This window comes from Pyxicephalus adspersus, chromosome 3, assembly GCF_032062135.1.
Source record: "Pyxicephalus adspersus chromosome 3, UCB_Pads_2.0, whole genome shotgun sequence".
Taxonomy (NCBI): Eukaryota; Metazoa; Chordata; class Amphibia; order Anura; family Pyxicephalidae; genus Pyxicephalus; species Pyxicephalus adspersus.
Window position 1 is genome coordinate 109565932 of NC_092860.1, and position 19209 is coordinate 109585140.

The following is a 19209-nucleotide window of genomic DNA, read 5'->3' on the forward strand; positions in this document are numbered from 1 at the left end:
TGTGTCACACACTAAGGTTTGTACACACTTGTAATGTGTCACACAATAGGCCATACAGCTTACTTCCAAGGTTGTCATAAGAACACTGCGTCCCCGCCCAACCTGTCTGGACGGCTGATTACAGCTCCAGCCGGGAGTTCCTGAGCGAGCCGCCAGGGAGCAGCAGTGAACCTACAAGTCCCCGGTAAGGAGCGCAGGAAGGGGAAGGAAGAGGAGGGTTGCACGTCTTGCACTTCCCCACCCTCTTCCTGCCCTGTGTGATGCTCCTGTGTGCCCCTCTCACCATGGCTGCAGTGCTGAGACCCCAGTGTGTGCCCGCGGGGAGTATGTGCCCGCCCGGGTGTCTATGAGTGCCAGGCTGAGCCTCTTTGTCCCGCACTTTCCTCCCGGCGCCCCCCGCACAATAGAGCAGACAACTCCGGACTAGTTTGTGTCTCCGCTGTGTAGCAGCCGGCCGGACTCCGGGCTGTGGTCCCGGCAACTTACCTCCGCCAACATGGCGTCCTATGTGGATAATAGTTTCAGACAGGCTGTGATGAAGCCCCCGGCTGACAGGAGCCCTCAGGTATGCAGTGTGCACTGTGTGTATTGTGTGTGTGTGTGTTGTGTGGCCCCTGGTGACAGCTAATGTCACACATTCTGGCTTTATCAATGTGTGGCCCCATATTGTACCTTCCTGGGGCCCCAGGGGATTGATTATGGTACAGAGTGTAGTAGATCCCTGGGGCCCCTAAGAGTGGCCCTCCCCACCCAGTGTATATGGTGGCCCCCTGACATCTATATTCTTATAGTAAATGGCTGTATTCTGGTCAGAGTTTAGGTAAATCTCCTATAAGTAAATGCTTTGTGATTGAGCTGTGTTTGTCAGAAGTACATGGGCTTCCTGTCAGATTCTCCTTTCATTGTCCCATGGTTACTGCACTGAGGGGCCCATAGTGTTACCCATAGCAACCTGACTCTTCTGCAGGAATGGAGCATTCTGGGTAATGCATGTGGCATGACACCCCCTATCATTGCAGCCATAGGGATCGATCCATGGTCATACCCAGCACACAGCAACCCACCTTGTGAGCGATGCCAGGACAATGAAAGGGTTGTTATTGTTATGGGGATCCTTTATATAAAGCTTGCCGGTCTTTACTTACAGCTAAGTACGGCACACTAAACTTGTCATGGTGTTACCTCTCACCATTATTGTCCCTTACCCACACCTGCTGCTTGATTGCTTTGTGTTTGTGTCTGGCATCTTTTCTGCTGCTTGTCACATCAGATCTGTAGGTGCCATGCGTTTTGTCCTTTGTAACACAATCACACAGCAGATGTACAGGTTTGTGTCACCCTAGGATAGTTAGGCTGGTGCTGTGACCCCTTCCAGGGCTACATTTGTAATGCAGCAAGGAGGAATTGAATTGTATTTCCTCAACCTGTACATTGTTTGCCAGTTCCTCATTCTTGGGAGATGAAAGACTGGCTGCCTGACTTATCTAAAGTAATAAACATTGTTTACACTTTTCACCCTCCTGTCACTTTACTTAGGTGACTTTCTATGTCACAAAGATGCTGCGGATGGCTCGTCTGCCTTGCAGAATAATTCACAATATGCGGAGCCTTTATATAAATCAGTATTTCCCAGCCAGGGTTCCATGGATCCCCCGGCTTCATCCAGAGGTTTCCTCACCAATCAGCAGCTTACCCACTGACGTCAAAGATATTTTTGGCTATTTGTAATGGTGACATTCTTCCCGCTGCCCAGCAGTATAAGAGACATTCTTCCTACTAATCACCTTACTAATGTGACCTGAGGATATAGTGATTATAGCGGGGTGTTCCCTGAAGACCTGAAAGTTTTTTCAACAGTTCCCAATAGGTTGAGAAACACTGCTATAGGCACAGCATATTAGGGACATTGAACGTGGAATACTTCGTATTTATATGTTGAAACATTCACTGTATATTCAAACATTATTCAGCAGGGATGTGTAAAGGTGAATGTTTGGTGAACCATTTGCCTGCCTCATGTCCCTAATATTGCTCAATTCAAGGGCTTGTTTGTGAAATTAACATTGCCATTAATGGCGGCTAAATTTACTAACACCCTTTCTTATTCTCATTAATGGAAACCTGTGCTAAGGACAGGGGATTGCCATTGCTGATCACTCCTTGGAAAGTAGTTCCCTGGTTGTCATGCTGATCCAGTGGCTTTAGTATATTCTTAAGCTACGTACACATCAGATGATTGTCACCCGAGTTGAACAGCCATGCTCATCTGACCTGTGTACAGTTTTCCCCTGATGTTGTCACAGAAGGTTTATGAGCAACCAATCAGAACGGACTGCTGTGCATTCCTATGGAGGAATGCTGTTCGCTCATCTCCCCTGCCCTCTCCATACAGCAGGATGGCACTGTGTGTATAGCACTCATTCATTCATCTGTCATTTGAAACCATCATGAAGGATTGTTTCCAGCGACAATCATCTGATGTCTGTATGGAACTTTGGTCACTGACCTGCAACCACTGTTCAGATTTTGATTGTCCTGATCTACATGCTTGTTTTTTAGGTCAGTGGTTTATAAAGCAGAACTAAACTCCCCTTGCTCACTTTTTAGTGACAACAACTTCACTTGGTCCTTTCTTAGTGTTGTATCCTTAGCCTCATGACTGGATACACTGAAGTGTTGTCCTGCACATACACACCTATTTACACTCTCCTCCGGAATGTACACTGAGCTTCATATGCGCAGCCCGGCGTACGTTTACCACATACATAGGTGCCACAATGAGTCATTGTGGCCCCTATGTATGTTGTGGTTGTACGCTGGGCTGTGCATGTGTAGCTCAGTCTACATTCTTGAGGAGACTGTAAATAGGTAATAGGCCTTGCATGTCTTATTATTACACAGTATTTATACAGTGCCGACATTTTACGCAGCACTTTACAAAATCCATAGTCATGTCACTAGCTGTTCCAAGAGCCCACAATCTAATGTCCCTATCATAGTCATATGTCATTAATCCAGTCTAAGGTCAATTTTTTTGGGGGGAACCCAATTAACCGGTCTATTCAGCAATATGGAGCTGCCTGCTCACACATTTTACTTCCTCTTTAAAGCTAAAGGTAGTTGGACCATAGGCATTTTCAGAAGGTCAGCAGTGTCAGGCTTCACATCTCAGCACAGGTGTCCTTCAAATCTCCAGAATTGGCGTCCTGCTCTGGTAGCTATATGGACATGATACAGGGCTCAAGCTATGTATGTCTGTGCACTGTGCCTTGTCTGCACTATTTCTAGATATCTCTGGACTGCGGTGACTTGGTTCCAGGGACTGGGCTGTCAGAAGATTCTGCTGTGAGTGTGTTCACACAGATAAGGCGCTTGTGGTTTTGGAGCGTGTCTCTGCCATCCTCTTATCAGAATCACTTCCTCTTAAGATTTGTTTACATATTTCATTTTACTTATCTCAGGCACAGTTTGCTTTGAATGCAGCCAGAGACAGTTGTTAGTAGACAGGACAGTCCTGGGCACAGGAATGTGAGGTTTTGGCTAATTAACACATCAATACTGAGTGAAACTGCAACATAACAAAAGATGTTCTACTTAGCCCTCTCCCATCAGGGGGTCACATAAAATGGATTGCAATCACTTGTGTCTCAAGGCCATTTTCTTTAATTGACATGTGAAACAGCCATCAAAATATTAGTGCTATGTTAGGCTGATTCTTAAGCTGCGTACACACTTCCAAAAAATGTCGTTGGAAACGAACGACTAACGTCTGATCGTCCAAGAATTGTTAACAAAAAAGGTGCACAACGTCTGATCGCCGACGAACGAGGATTGTCGCTGGAAATAATCGATCTAATTGAGCAACAATTGTTCTCTATCAGGTGTACGGTCGTCCAATACACTTTCGTCTTTCCATGTCACTTCCTGCATCGTTTAAACGATTGTATATAGTGTGTCTACAATATTGGTGGATTATATTTGAACGCTCGTATCGTTACACCATGTACAGAATTGTTCACAATAAGATCATTCAAATATAATCGTTGATCGGTTGTAATCGTTTGTTTTCTAACGATAATTATTGGAAGTGTGTACCTAGCTTAACACACCCTAGTGCAGTTTGTTTCTGGGTTGGGGCAAGTTGCACTTAGCTAGCCCAAGCTTTGCACTGGGTTTTAACCCAACAAAATGCAGCTGCACTATTTATGACAACGCAATGTTTGTGTGTTGCTGTGCTGCATTTTTACTTCTTGTATATGTGTGTTTGGGCATTGCTTGGAATAGATGCTGCAAGGCTGATTGTGAATCCACCTTGTTTGGTATGTACATATGTCATAAGTAAAATAGGTGAGCTGCCATTGCAGGCCTCCTTGTGAAAATGCTGGTTGTATAATTTGATGTCCCTGACCCAGAACAAACATCCAGGAAAAGATAGTTAATAAAAAGTGAAAAGAATATGTTTGTGACCGGATGATTGCAGTCCATATTCACACAATCACATACATATTCATCAAAGTAATCATGAATTTGCTTTCCCCATGTCTGGATAAATGAAATGAATATATATACATGCATTCTGTTTTTAGTGTAATTTCTCAGGTTTAGTAAATGATCAGTGTTAGAATGTCTACGCTTAGTTAAAGTGATTCCACCACCCCTCCCCGCATGCTTTATTACAAATGGAATTTGTAGGTATATTACTGCCCTTTGTGTGGAGCAAAACACAGTCTGCCTTTGTGAAAGGGATTTATTTTGATAAATAGGCCCCATGTTCTTTCACTGAGAGGTAAGGTTAATGCATTTTTAAACAAATTGTAGTAATTTCTCATGAGACTTGTAGCCACTGTCTGGACTTAGTATTTACTAGCCATAAATATCTGCTGGTTGTGTGTCCTGTACATTATTTCACATATAGCAGTGGAGGCTCCTTTGTGTGTTTTATGAATTAATGGACAGATTATGTTTATATATGTTGACAAAGAGGTAAGTGACAGCTTGTGTCTATTTTTGGATGAGGCATCCAGACGGTACCAGTTTATCTTGTATCCATAGCTGGCATATTATAGATACTACCACATGCCTTGTAAACTATTGCTTTGATGGAGGGCATGCAATGCTTATTGCTCACAGTCATCTTCTAAGAGCAAAAATGGCTGGCATTTATCAGGAAAGCACTTTATTAGAATTTTATAAAACAGCAGCTTGTTTCATTGCCTCTTTGTTTTGCCTAAACGTAGCCTAAAGCTCATGCTGTGATTCTCCGGGGAAGGGAACATTGTTGATTGCCAGTGATTCATAGATTTCTCTGGAGTACAATTGGGAGGAAAAGTACTGCTAGTATGTATATGAAGGGAAAAGCAGAAATGTTTCCAAAATATATTAAGTGGGGAAGGCAAAGTTAGGCACATGGAGAAGTATGAATGCATGGATTTGCAGGACATATTTGCAGGTGACAAGAACAAGATGGGGTTGGCACACAATTATCTGATCTGTACAAATCCTTATTAAATAGGCTTATAACAGTGCACTGACAAGCTACTGGTGATGTGTTTTTCTATGCCTAGTACATTGAGAACTTGCCTGCCTTGCCGATTTTCCATATTGCTCCATCTGTACCCTCCACCTCTTAGAATGTAAGCTCTTCGGGGCAGGGTCCTCCCCTCCTGTGTCACTGTCTGTATCGGTCTGTCATCTGCAACCCCTATTTAATGCACAGCGCTGCGCAATATGTTGGCGCTTTATAAATACTATTTTTTATTATTAATATTTTTTTAATAATAATGCTAGAAATGTTTGTTGTTTTTTTTCCCCTAAAATGTACCTACAAACAACAAATGAGATCAATTAGTGGAATGATACTTATTATCATGTTAACTGCAAAGGCTGGTGGCCACCACTTGTGGCCTTGTTGATCCTTCTGACTTGCACTTGGCCTGTTTTAAGTGTGCTTTACATTCCCATAAACCTTAAGTGAACAAAACCCTTCCACACTGCCCCTGAATATGGGCGCTCTCAGGCGCTCCTATAGGTATATCTGCCTTAGGGTCTGTTTGCCAGACCTGCATTTTTAAAACTCACAGTTGTAAGTGTTCCTAGCAACACAAGATTGCTGGCAAACAGTTCATTTAACAATGAGGGATGTCCGTGTTCCTTGTAATACATATAATTGCTTATTTTTAGTCTTTATTACACTCTATATCTGTAGACTCCTGGTTGCAGCACTCACCTTCACTCCTTGTTTACAAATTAATAGTTTCAGGATTTAGTGTGAATGTGGAGTACAAAATCATTAATGTTCATGGAGGACAACTATTATAAAAGCTTCTTAGATTGTAAGCTATTTTTGGCAGGGTCCTTTGCTCTCCTGTGTCATTGGCCCTGATTTATTAAAGCTGGAGAGGATACATTTTTATCAATGAAGATGATTAATCCAGCAAACCTGAAATGGATCTGTCCAGGATTGAAAACATTTGCTAGCAAATTACTTTGAAGAAATCAATTCCAGGTTTGCTGGATCACCCAGCTTCACTGATGAAAGTGTATCTGGAGACAGCCTTGGGGAGCTTTACTGAATCAGGGCCATTGTGTGTGTCTGAAATTTGCAACCCCTATTCAATGTACAGGGCTGCGTAATATGTTGGTGCTTTATAAATACAGTTTATTTTTAATACATTTAATTAATAAATTAATATTAAAATAAATCTTGTAGATATGCTGCTTCCAGAGTAAGTACTCTCAAATCTTTCCTGGTTTGTAAAGATCCTTTATGCTGCATATCATTGATACCAGTTTTGATATTCAGTTGCTTTTAGATTGCTCATGGCTCTGTCCACAATATGGTGGAGTAGTAAAGGTGGTCTGGCAAACTGCAGCTTTATAGGGTGCAACAAAACTGAATTTTAATACTTAACAACCATTATTTACTGTATGCTCTTTAAAATCGTGTGTTTGCTTAAAATGGGGTAAAAAACTAAAACATAAAACACCTGACAGATCCAGTAACAGAAGAACAAAGATCAATGTGTATGTACATGAATTAGCTATGCCTAAAAGGGTATTCCTAATGAAATATTTTGTTTTCATTTTACAGTCCATTCAGGGTGTTGGGTTGCAGGTTAAGTAGGCTGATAGTATCACAATAACATTCAACCCAACTGTGATAAAAAGAAAACAAATATTTCCCTTGTTTTGTTGAATGGTAATTGCCTAATGTGGAAGGAGTCACTGGCAGGCGTGGGTGAGCAGGGTAATGAATAAGAAATGTATCAATCAGCTATGGCAGGTATTACAAAGATACTATTGTGTGCACAAAATATATTATACTCTACCTCTTCTATTTTCTTTTGTTCTTTGTATTCTTCTTGGAAAAAAAAAATAATACAGTGATAAAATAGTGTTTCAAAGTTTTCTAATGGCCTTGTAGAATCCTGGAGCATTACAAAAGATCTGTTGCATGTGACTGGATGTAATCCTGTTAATCTTCTTTGTGCTCCATGTAGCTTCAGTTTGGGTTGCACACACATCTATAGAGTTGCTTCTTCTCCTTCAATTGCTTTTGCCTTGATTACCTGCTGCATGTGTCTTCATGTGGTTGGTATTTTGTCCATTTGGATATAAATAGATGACCCCAACACTTACATTAAATGAACCACCCTAAAGCATCGGGGCTGCACAAATATCTGATACTTATTACCATATCATATATATTATTATATATATATGATACTCTTACATACTGAATAAAAATTGATAACTGCTGGATTTTTTCCAGTGACCAAGAGAAGGCATTTTTTTGATCTGATAGATCAGCCAAACTAACATGTTTGTAGTTCTTTTGTGTACTTCTTGACTGGTAATTTTATTACTTGGGAAGGCCCTCCCTTTACATTGGTAGTGGTTAGTACAGTCAGTCTGCTTACCCCTTACAGACTTTTTGGAGTAAATTGTTACCTGAAACTTAAGCTTTCTAAAACCAGTGATGGTATTAGTCATTTAGAAAACAAAACATTCATCATCTGAAATGTATTACAGCAAGTTTATTAATTACTCAGCATCATCCTTGTTTGTGGTATTTCTACATGACAAGCAATGCTGATAAATAGGCAGCCGTACAGGCCTGGAGCAGTTTTGGTGATCGTTTAGTATATATGCATACATATTTATTACAAAATAAAGCTTTGATCTTAAAACATAACACGCATAAAACCAGCAGTTTATTGTTTTGATAGTTAAATGTATTCTCTATTATTTCTCATTCTGTCATGGTTATAAGTTTCTGTGTTCCTCTCCTGAAAGCTCATCAATTTCTTTTAATTAAAGTAAAAATGTCCTCAATGTATCTATACCACACAACACAATTTTTTTTTTATTATAGTAAAAATGGGCTTTGTTGCATTGGGGAAATTTATTTAAGTGATGGATATATCCTCCTAGTGTCCAGTTGAACAATTATCTTTACTGTTCTGGTACCAACCTCAAAGTTTGGATTTTTCATAATTTCAACCCATGGTACTGTCACCAAAACAAAGAGCCTACATCCTCCCAGCAGAGAAACATAGACAACAGTAGAAATAAATAAAAAAATAATATAAACTTCCCAACACTCTACAAACCATAAAAAGATGTTGCCTTTCAGTACACTTTAGGAACTGAATACCCCAGAACTGGTTTGTGGTTACTGAAACAACCAGAGATTGATCACTTCATGTTCATTTTGCACCTGATTTACCTGTAGTTGAAAAGGTAATCCTACTTTTACGCAGCATTCAGGTGTACAATAGTTGATATAGTTGTTATCAGTGTTATTGGAAAAAAATACTTTTTTTTTCATTGCTTTGGATAAAGAAGAGAATGATTTTACCTCCCTGAGATACAATTGTGCAAACAAGTTAAAAGTTATCATCCTGGCTGATTGCTCCTATGTGGTAAATGTATTGATTTGAAAACCTATACTGCTTTCTATTGTTCTTCCAAGTGAAAACATGAATATTTATTTTTTATAGAACACTGTTCAGTCCTATCGAGCTGCTTTACCAACCACTCTGCTGTGTATATAGGCAGCTTTACATTTCTGTTGCTGCACACCAAACATTCTGGTTCTTCCTGGAGCCTGCAACCAAAAAAACAAGAACAGATCGGCCAAAATGAAACCATAAAAAAGAAAGTATCCAAAGGCTTTATAAAAATTGCCATATTGTGAATCTCCTAGGGGCTGGTTGTGTATTTTATATTATTCAACTACCCTGTAGAATAAAGTAATTATTGCATTTAGTAAGCTGGCCATTTTCCCCCATAAATCATGATTTTTTTTTTTTTTTTCCTTTTAGGGTCTATCTAAAACACCAAATGGTCACTGTAGAATAGTGCTCTGTCTTTCAACACGAAAACACAGCAGAGTTATACCGTTCTTTATAAAAATCAAGACTAAAGAGAACAGATCGTATTTAAAGCAGTAAAAAGATCAAGTAGGATAAGCAGGAAAATGGCTTTTGGATTTTCCTTCACAGAGATGATTGGCTTACTTTAGTGATGGCAATCTCTGTGTAAGCTATAGGAAAACCAGATTAGAATGCTGAGATTTTACATGTTGGCTAGGTGCTAAATATCACATTGTGAAAGGGTGCAGGAGCAAAGCAGATACAGCATGGTTACCGTGTGCCCGAGGATCAGCATATGCTTTGACATTTGTTAGTTGGAATAGCATTCCTAACTGCATGCTGTGATTCTGTTTTTCATATTTTGTATTACATGTATGTATGTTATGTATGTTTTTATGGTTTGTGTTTTTCAGTCATGGTAATCGAACATTTTGAAATCTGAATATTTTTAATTATTACAGCAACCTCTGTGTTATTGCCCTGGTTTCTGGTGTAGTTTTTAGTGCATGTACTAAGTAAACTTCAATTGTAAGGCTGGTACGAACAGGCAGATTTTCTTTTTTTACTTTTGATTGATATTTGATTTGATAAAATGATAAAAAATTGGAAGCTTCTAGCTTACCTAAGCGATTCTCTATCTGACATGTTGGTAAATTTTGATTGAGAGTATGCATGTTGTGTCTTGTATACAAAAGAATAATTATATCTGAGTTCTATCACTTTGTCTGGAGGAAAACAACAAGGAGATAAAATAATGCACACATACATGTGTGCAGGGATTTAGGGATCAGAACATCAGTTGGTCAGACTCACAATTTGCTGTGGATCTGCACGTGTTCCAGGCCTCATTCCCTGTTGGATTCCAAATGCACTAAAATCTTGGGTCCAGTTCTCAGACGTCATTGATGGGTCTTCAGGGATTGCTCAAAACTGAGCTTTTTTTCAAGCTTTGGGGGCTTGGAGTTTACTGTTTTAAAAATGCTTACAAAAAAAAAACAGTTAACATTGGGCCTAATAGGTCCATTCATTGTCCTTCTTCTATCAGGTGGCAGGAGATGAAAACATTTCCATGCAGTTTTCTTGCTGTTTTTGGCTGAATACCATTCTGGACGCTTAGAAATAATAAAAGGATGTACTTTATTTTTTATCAACGCGTCAAAAATGTTTCTGAATTTCTTTTATAGTTTTTCTGCTTTTTGCTGTTGCTTTATACTATATAGTGTCTTGATAAAAATAATAAATATAACCTCTGTTTTGTATTTTTTGAAGCTTCAAAGCTACTGAATGTTTGTAATTTTTTATTAAATTAATAAAGCCATAATGATGTATTTCTTAATATATAGTTTAGCCCCAATCCTTTTAGGTTAGGGTTTTAATTGGTATTCTAATTCATGATGGCTATGACTGGCCTGGATGGCTGATGGGGTAATGCATCCTCATCCTATCCAGTAGATGTTTAATTACTCCCAGGTAGGATGAAATCATTTTTTTTTTTTTTTTTTTTATGAGGAACCTTGTGCTTCCTCATGTGAGCAGAAAACAAAATTTGGGAGGACTGGTTGGCTTGGTGTCAGATCTTGTGCCTGGGTAGGAAGTCTTGTTGAGTATCTTGGTTAAAGTGTCTGGTTGAGCAACAGATAAAAGCAAAGTGGAAATTTACACTGAAAAAATGCAAACGTCACCTTCATAATTCTGTAATTTTGCCAGGAAGAATGATTGAAAACGAATCACTGACACTTTGAATGTGATAAAACATCTTTTATTCTTTCAAATATTATGAAAATGTATATTTAATATATTAAATCTGGTAATAAAACAAAATAAAACATAAAGGCTCTGTAGTTGAAAGTTTTGTGTTTGGACTCTTTGTGTAATAGTAGCTATGGATCAGTTTCGTGTAGTAAAAGCCATGAAAGGAAAGAGATTGGAGCTCATCTTATAATACTACAAAGAGCCTCACCTTTGCACAGAATGTTTTGAAGTTGCCCCATAGTGATTATTTCTGTATTTTCTTTACCAGGCGAGTCATATCTTTAAACATTTCTTGTGCAGTTACTTTACATATCATATAGGTAATCTTGAAGCTTAGCTTTAGCAACTAATCCATTTGTTTTGCTTTCACCTAGGTGATTAAATTGGCCTAGACTCAGACATACATTGGCAATTATCCAAAAGGCCGGATCACTTGCCGTGTCACCTAGGCCTTTCTTCTCACACTAATGTCAGTCATCTTATTGCATTTGGTCCTACTGATCTCAATCAGTTCTTGATCTGGTAGCAATTTGCAGTGTGTGATGTGAGGGCAATGCCCTATCAAAAATGTTTTTAATGTCAAATACATCTAGTTTAAAGTAGACAAAATCTACTGTCGTGCAATGTTACAGGATACTGTAATTCTCTTTGCACAGAATACAGACTTTCATGCATGCAATTTTTGGTCTGACTGACTGAGGTCTGCTTTCACTAGCTGCATGCTTTTGTACTGAATGACTGACTGCAGACAATAATATGATCTTGGCGATTCCACAACCTTGACAATCCGAGATAGCAGGCATTCTTTAATGTTGAATCAGTGTTCTCCCCAGCCCCTTTTAGTCGAGCGCACCACCCAGCACTTTTCACTAACCACCCGCCTAATTTTGGGTGGTTACTGGACAGTTGGGTCACAATACAGGGGCTGCCACCTGCCTACAATTTCTTACCACCCGACTTTAAATAAAATCCTGAGTTGAACACTGAATAAAAGATTTTAATACTTATGACCTTTTTCATATAAATGTGTGTTGATTATCGGGCTACTCAAATTAAAGCAGTAAACAGTAAAATTGTCTTGCTAGCTGCAGTTAATTCTCTCTGGAATGTTGGCCCTCAGCCTGCTCTCATAGTTCATGTTGTGTGACTCCATTATTTTATTAGATTGTGTTCTGTGAGTATGAATTTGTTCTCTGTTTATACATCTACCTAGTAAAAACCTGCATTGTTTAATGGAAATACACCACACCATACACTAATGACTGAAAAAGCCTTAGGTAAGGCTTGCTATGGGACGCCGGTTTATTTAGCCCGACCCAGTTGAACTAAACTGGATTCTTTATGCCAGATATACAACCCATTTCCTCCAGTTACTAATGAACTACCTGTTCAGTTGTTGAAATGCATATTTAATTCACATCTGGATGTTTAGTATATAACAATCTTGATTTTGTTTAGTGTCTAAAAAGAAAGTTTAAACCTTGTGCTTGTACATAATAAAATGGCCATTTTTGGTTTGAAAATCATTTTTTTGCAACTGAAAGTTGAAAACTAATTTTAGCACACACAAATGTAACCACCAATTTTTAATTTAAAATATGAGGCTGCATGGAATAAATACATGATAAACATGTAAAGCCTCAGAATTGCAAAATGGAAAGAGTTTACACTGGTATTAAAATTGTTGGCAATGCATTCAAATCTTTTGGGGCTTGTGTAAGGTTTAATCATTACTGATGGACCCATAAACTTTGTTTTCGATCTAGCAATCTCTCTGTCATTGTCATTTCTGTTTTCACTTGTGTCCTATATGCATTTACATTTGTCTGTGCCGGCTGAGGTGAAAAAAGAAAAATCTGTTTAATTCAGTTTTACTTTTTGAACTCCCTCTTTTTTTCTTTTACTTAAGTTTATTACTATATAAAAGGAACTGTAAAGCCTATACTGTTATCTCTAAAGTGTTCAGAGCACCACACAACCTTCCTGCTTGCCTGGCATGTTTTTCAATGAGTCAGAGATTGAGATCCATAGGGTTGGGGAGGTGTTGCACAGTGGTGGGTCTACAACCAAAGAGGATTGTAGCCCCTTTGACTACCTTTCCCATACTGGTACATTTTGTACATTTGTCACTTTAGCAAGCCTGGGTGTTCATTACCATGTGTTTCTGTATACTGCTACACATGCCTGGTCTATTAGGTCCCTATTTAAAGTACAGCGCTGCGTAATATGTTGGCGCTATATAAATCCTGTTTAATAATAATAATAATAATAATAATAATATTAGGTTAGTCCATGGGGTTCCATTCAAATTGACACCATGACACACCATAGTGCACATAATTTACCTATCTGTAGGTAAAAGCCTGTGTATGTACATTCCATCTTGTGCTGGATTTTTAGGATTTATAATTTAGTATCATATTGATGTTTTTAAACGGCAAAACAAAAAGCCTTTAGCCTTTGTTCTTTCCTATGAGTTGCCTTCCTTCCAGCCAACTTAGGTCATATTTCTAAAAGAAGCTCTTACTAGATTTCACCGTTCACTTACTTATTTATGAAAATCGTTTTCACTCTGGCCGTTTGCTCGTCTTATGGGAGATTTTTTTCAAAGAGCACTTTATGTGTGCTTTGACAGGAAGAACAACATGATTCCATGAAATAAAAATGAGGCTTTTGTCCTTGATGACTATTTTGTTCTCTCTCACATTTAAAGAAAACTACACCCTAAAAGTAATTAAGTGTTCAAAGAGAACTTCAAGCTATTTAAAATACTTTAAACCTATACTGTCAATGGTTGTCACTGTAAATATTTTTTTTTCTGTGTAGTGCCTTGTGAATATTTTCTTTTTGAAATTTGTGATTTGACTTTCTTATCAGGGGTAGATTGCACTTTAATCTAAATAATTCTTGCCTGGGTATTGCACATGAAAACCTTCTGGTGGTTTCTTTACGTCTCTTCTTTCTTCCATGCACTAGACTTTGTCATGGCTCACTTGGCGTGTCCTATTTCTATGAGTAATACAATTTTAGCTTTTGATTAAAGTTTGCTTCCTTTGCTATGTTATCCTGTATCTGGATTATCTTAATACAGCTTGCATTTTTTCCCTAATAATACCCATCCTAGACCCTTCCTGTTATCTGAATATTATATACAGCAAGCAGGCATGTGCAAATGGCTGGAAGGCGATTGTCAGAATAATTACCTTTTTATCTTTTATTCTGTGTTCACAGCGTAACGAGGGTGTATTAAGGCCACCCGTTTCCTCATCTGATTCCTGCAAGTTTTTCAGGATGATTACTGGTTGTTAAATGAGAAGCTTTTCAGGAACATTATCATGAAAAGATCATTATTATTATATTTATACTTCTTACTGAACAGTGACGGGACCAGAACTTACCCGCCAAATAATGAAGCCATTGCTAGTAATTAGCAAGAATATGATTCATGCCATTTACAATATATGGACACTGGAAACTATGGGCAGCCTTTGGAATGCAGATTTGTTTTTGCAGCACATATGTTTATGCCAACCAAAGAATAGTCATAGCAGATGATCTACCTTCTCTCTACATTTTTCAGTTGCTAAATATGTGGGTGTTTGCATTTTACCACATTTTCAGGTTGTCATATTATGGTTATTTTACCACTAAGCTGTACTTTACTGTTCCCGTCTATCTGGAATATGAAAAAAAAAGACAGAATGTCAAGGTTCATTTTCCAAATCTGTCACATAAATCCAACAATTTCATTACGATGTCTAGAAAGCCTTGTAGATCTATATTGGTGTTGGGTTTAAACTCCAGGACAGCACTGAAAAGATAAAGGAAATAGATGGGCCCCCTTTTTCTACAAGGTTATTGTCAATGCCAGAAGATCTGAAATAATTGTGGTCAAAGTACTTCCCAGGAAACCCAATGCCAGACCCATTTCCAGAGGTGCTATTAGCTCCCTCATTGAATGGTTTATTCATAGTAGCAAAGTTTTTTCCTGTTAAGATGTTCTTGTCCACTGCCTTACAGTGGATGAGCAGGGCTCGCAGGGTATAGGTATTGTTAGCTGTAACTTTTGTTACACATGTCAGCCCTTCTCACTCTGTCTATAGAATGCAATACTATGACCTACATTCAGCTTTGTATGATCATTTGGATACTCTAGGGGAAACTGAGATGGAGAATAGGAAATTGTCCATTCTGACGTTTTGTTAGCACACTGAGAAAGCTTTGCTGATACACTTGTAAGTGTTCATGAATATTTTATATATGCTTAGATAATGTCGGCTTCCTGTAGACATGTAAGTGGGTGAATACACAGGAAATTCTATACATCTGTAACGTAGTCGCTGCAATATGCAGCTTTCATTTAATGTTTCAATAATAATGTGCTTGCATTTTTAGTTATCGATATGCCTGTCTGGGTATAGCTTTAATGTGCAATAGTTTCTAGGTGGTTATTCTACCTAGTTTTTATTAAATTCTGTAAACATCCCTGGTAATAATACATATGAACTGGAAGATTCCTGTCAAGGGGAGGGATGCTTTTTTAAGGTCTAGCTTGGGACCAGAGTTTATTTAAACTGGAATAGGTACACAGCTCGGAATGTTTATTAACTAAACAAGTTCATTTTTTTAAGCCGCCTTCTTTCCTGAGTAAGTTTGTCGAATCTTTCCCAACTTTAACTAAGATTGCGTAGGGTTTATTACACGCCCTACATATTTTGGACATGTACAGTGTGTTATAGGGCATCTGGAAACATTTGCTTCAAAGCATATTTTCAATGTTTTATCCAAATAAAGAGCAGAAATAGTTTACTCTGTGCACTTGACTGTTGGTTTTCATTAGCTAACTACTTAGTAACTATTTTGTAAGTTTTCTTTTTTCCAGGACGGTGTAAAGAATGGTAATAAAATGGAGATGAATCATTTCAGTCATTATTCTTCATTATCATCATCATCAGCAGTGGAAAATGTGCCATACATTATAAGTTGATGAATATGTTGGAATTCAACATAGGTATCCAGAAAATTGAGAATTCCTGGTCCTATGGAAATGTGTTATATGGCCTCTTTACAGGTGCCTACAGATATTGAACAAACTGTATATTTTTACTTGGTATCAGCCTCTTGTAGCCCCTGTATTAGCCGTTTAATGTGTCTATGACCATATGGCATGTTGGTTGTGCATTGTTGCTGCCACACGGGCACTTGTCCAAATGCTGCATTGAAGGTTAAGTAAAAGACTGTAAGAAGTAGCAAGGGATCCTACAGGATATTTGTCACTGAACCAAAAGTGCATTTACATTTCAGCCTAATGCAAATTAAAGTGGAGGCGATCGGCCTGTGTTTCTCCTCACACTTTGTCACAACTATGACATTGATTGGAAGGTGTATGAATGTCTTACAAGGCATCGTTCCTACATGTGTAGTGTTTCAAGCATTGTAGAGCCTGCAAGCCACATATACATAACAGGAAGGGTTAGGTCCCTGGGGTAGTTGTAGTGATAATAAATTACATTTGCCAGATTGGAAATTGTGATGCTATGGTAGCGTTGCTAGGAGCAATCCCAAGAGATGTGATGTTGCATCACTGAACCAACTCGGTAATTGCTCTGAGTGTTTTGTCACTGTGTGGAAGTCTCTAGTGTCCACTATCATCCAGTGCTAGCTGCTTTTCCCTACCATTTTACTGATTATATTTGATCAGCCTTCTGTGCTTTTCCCATGGGGAGCTCAGTGCTTACATATAAACTATACTTCCTAATATATTAACTTTGCCGATGTGGGGGCTGTCCTGATGTGTGTGTACACGTACTACCCTTCATGACATGACTTATTTTCCTGTATCAAGGCATAATAAAACTAGACTAAAATTACATTTTGCTGCCCAGATCACTGACAGAACATTTTATGCAAACTTGTGATTTGTTATTATAAATGATTATATAATACTGGCAAAAGTGATACATGTTTCAGCTAAGGAAGTATAGTGAAGATGACAGTGCTTTGATTCAAGGAATAGCGCAATGTGTGTGTCGAGAGAAGCAGTGGAAGGGTGCATTCCTATTAAAAACTTTCTGGTAAAGAGGCACTGTCCCTAGGAATTAAATACTGTCCATATTTAAGAATTCTTGAATGATTTGCTGTTGTAAAGTACAGTTGTATGGTGGTTTGAAGCTTTAGTATTGACATTGTCTAGGATTTCTAAGCTTGCATTTTTACAAAGATTTACACTCACCACTTTATTAAGTTTGCTAGTACTGGTTTGTACCCCTTGTGCCTTCAGATCTCTCATAGTTGTTCATGACATTGATTCAGCAACGTGCTGGAAGCATGCCTCTGGGATTTTTGGTCTATAGTCAGTGTTCTCTCCAGAAATTTTCTTTCAGCAGGGTAGAGAGAAAATGTAACTAGGTGGTCAAAAATTGGGCAGTGCAACACAAGAAATTTAGTGTTCACAGATTTGTGCAATAGGTATCCAGTAACCCATATGATTCTGTCAGCTTTCTACCCCTTCCCTATACTTTGTTTCAAATTTCTAATGTCCACCCCCTTTAGTATGTAAAAATGTCTACACTTTTCAGTAAGCACTAAACCTAAAACAGTCAGGTGGTTACTAAAAAGTGCCGGGTGCTGCGCCCAGCCAAGAGTGGTGAGAACATTGATATTGATTTGATAGCATCAGGCAGTTACCTCACATTTGTTGGCTGTACGTCCATGATGTGAATCTCACCTTTCATCATATTTCAAAGATGCTATATTAGATTGAAATCTGGTGACTTCCATTTGAGTACAGTGAGCTAATTTACCTGTTCTAGAAACCAATTTAAGATGATTTGTCCTTTGTTACATGGCACGTTCTCCTGCTGGAAGTAGCCATCAGAAAATGGGTACACTGCGGTCATAAAAGGATGGACATTGTCAGCAAGCAAGGTTGTGGCATTGTAATGATGTTTATTTGGCACTAAGGAGCCCAAAGTGCATCATGAAAATATCTCCCACACCATTACATCACCCTCCCGAACCGTTAATACAAGGCAGGATGTATTCGTGCTTCATAGTGTTTACACCAAATTCTGACTTTGCCACCCGAAGTTCCTTCAGAAATTTTCAGGTAGTGTTTTTCTCTCTGTTTGCACAATTGTAGTGAGCCTGTACAATCTGTAGCCTCAGGTGCCTGTTGCTGTAGCCCATTTGCATCAAGGTTCAATGTGTTTTATGTTCAGAGATGCTCTTCTGTATACCTAAGATGTAACAAGTGGTTTTTTGTGTTACGGTTGCATTTATTTTAGGTTGAACTAGTCTGGCCTTTCTCTCTGGCATAAAAAAGGCACTTTTGCACAGGGAACTGTCGCTTACATGATATATTTCCTTTTTTGAACTTTGTAATTCCTAGAGATGGTTATGTGTGAAAATTGCAGCAGATTCTGAAATACGCCAACCAATCTGTCGGGTGCCAAGAACCATGCCACGTCCACCCTTTTTTTTTTTTTTTTTATGTTGCTTGGTTTGAACTTTGGCAGGTCGTCTTGACAAGCAGTTAAACTGGTGTACCCAATAAAGTGGCCTGTGAGTGTTTGTTTTATTGTAAGCATTCTATTATGGCCTGGCAGAAAATGATTTATTAATGTAATGTGGGGCCTCTGGGCTAGTGCATGTATAGCTAAAACAATACTAGGTAATGAATTGGTTGATAAAGAATGTAGGTTTATACCATTAGCTAAGGCTTGGTACACACGTGCAATATTTATCGTTTGATAAAACGATCCACGAATATTCCCGATTATTTTGAACGATCGTATGCTGCACAATTTTGTACATGCTGTAACGATACGACCGTTCAAATATAATCCACCAATGTACACACTAGGAACGTTCGTCTGAACGATCGTTCAAACAATGCAGGAAGTGACATGTACAGGAGAAAGTGTATCACAGAACAGTCCACAATCACTGATCGACCGTACACACAGTAGATTACGGACGATCTTCGCCCAATCGGATCCGCCGGAACGGTCATTCGTTTCCAGCAAGATTCCTCATTTGTCTGCGTCGTTGAGCACTTTTTTTGTTAACAATTATCGAA

At 38.6% G+C, this 19209-nt stretch overlaps 1 protein-coding gene across 8 annotated transcripts in view; it reads left to right on the plus strand.

Annotated features, from left to right (window-relative positions):
• The first annotated feature begins 234 nt into the window (after nucleotides 1–234).
• RAPGEF2 (Rap guanine nucleotide exchange factor 2) overlaps nucleotides 235–19209 on the plus strand; it is a 159240-nt gene continuing 140265 nt past the window's right edge. For 6 of the 8 annotated variants that reach the window (XM_072405985.1, XM_072405994.1, XM_072405995.1 and 3 more), the window contains exon 1: nucleotides 235–565. In XM_072405985.1, the coding sequence (XP_072262086.1) occupies nucleotides 497–565 (69 nt within the window). In that variant the 5' untranslated portion in view covers nucleotides 235–496. The remainder of the gene's footprint in view (nucleotides 566–19209) is intronic. The other 2 variants (XM_072405986.1, XM_072405989.1) reach the window with 1 other exon arrangement.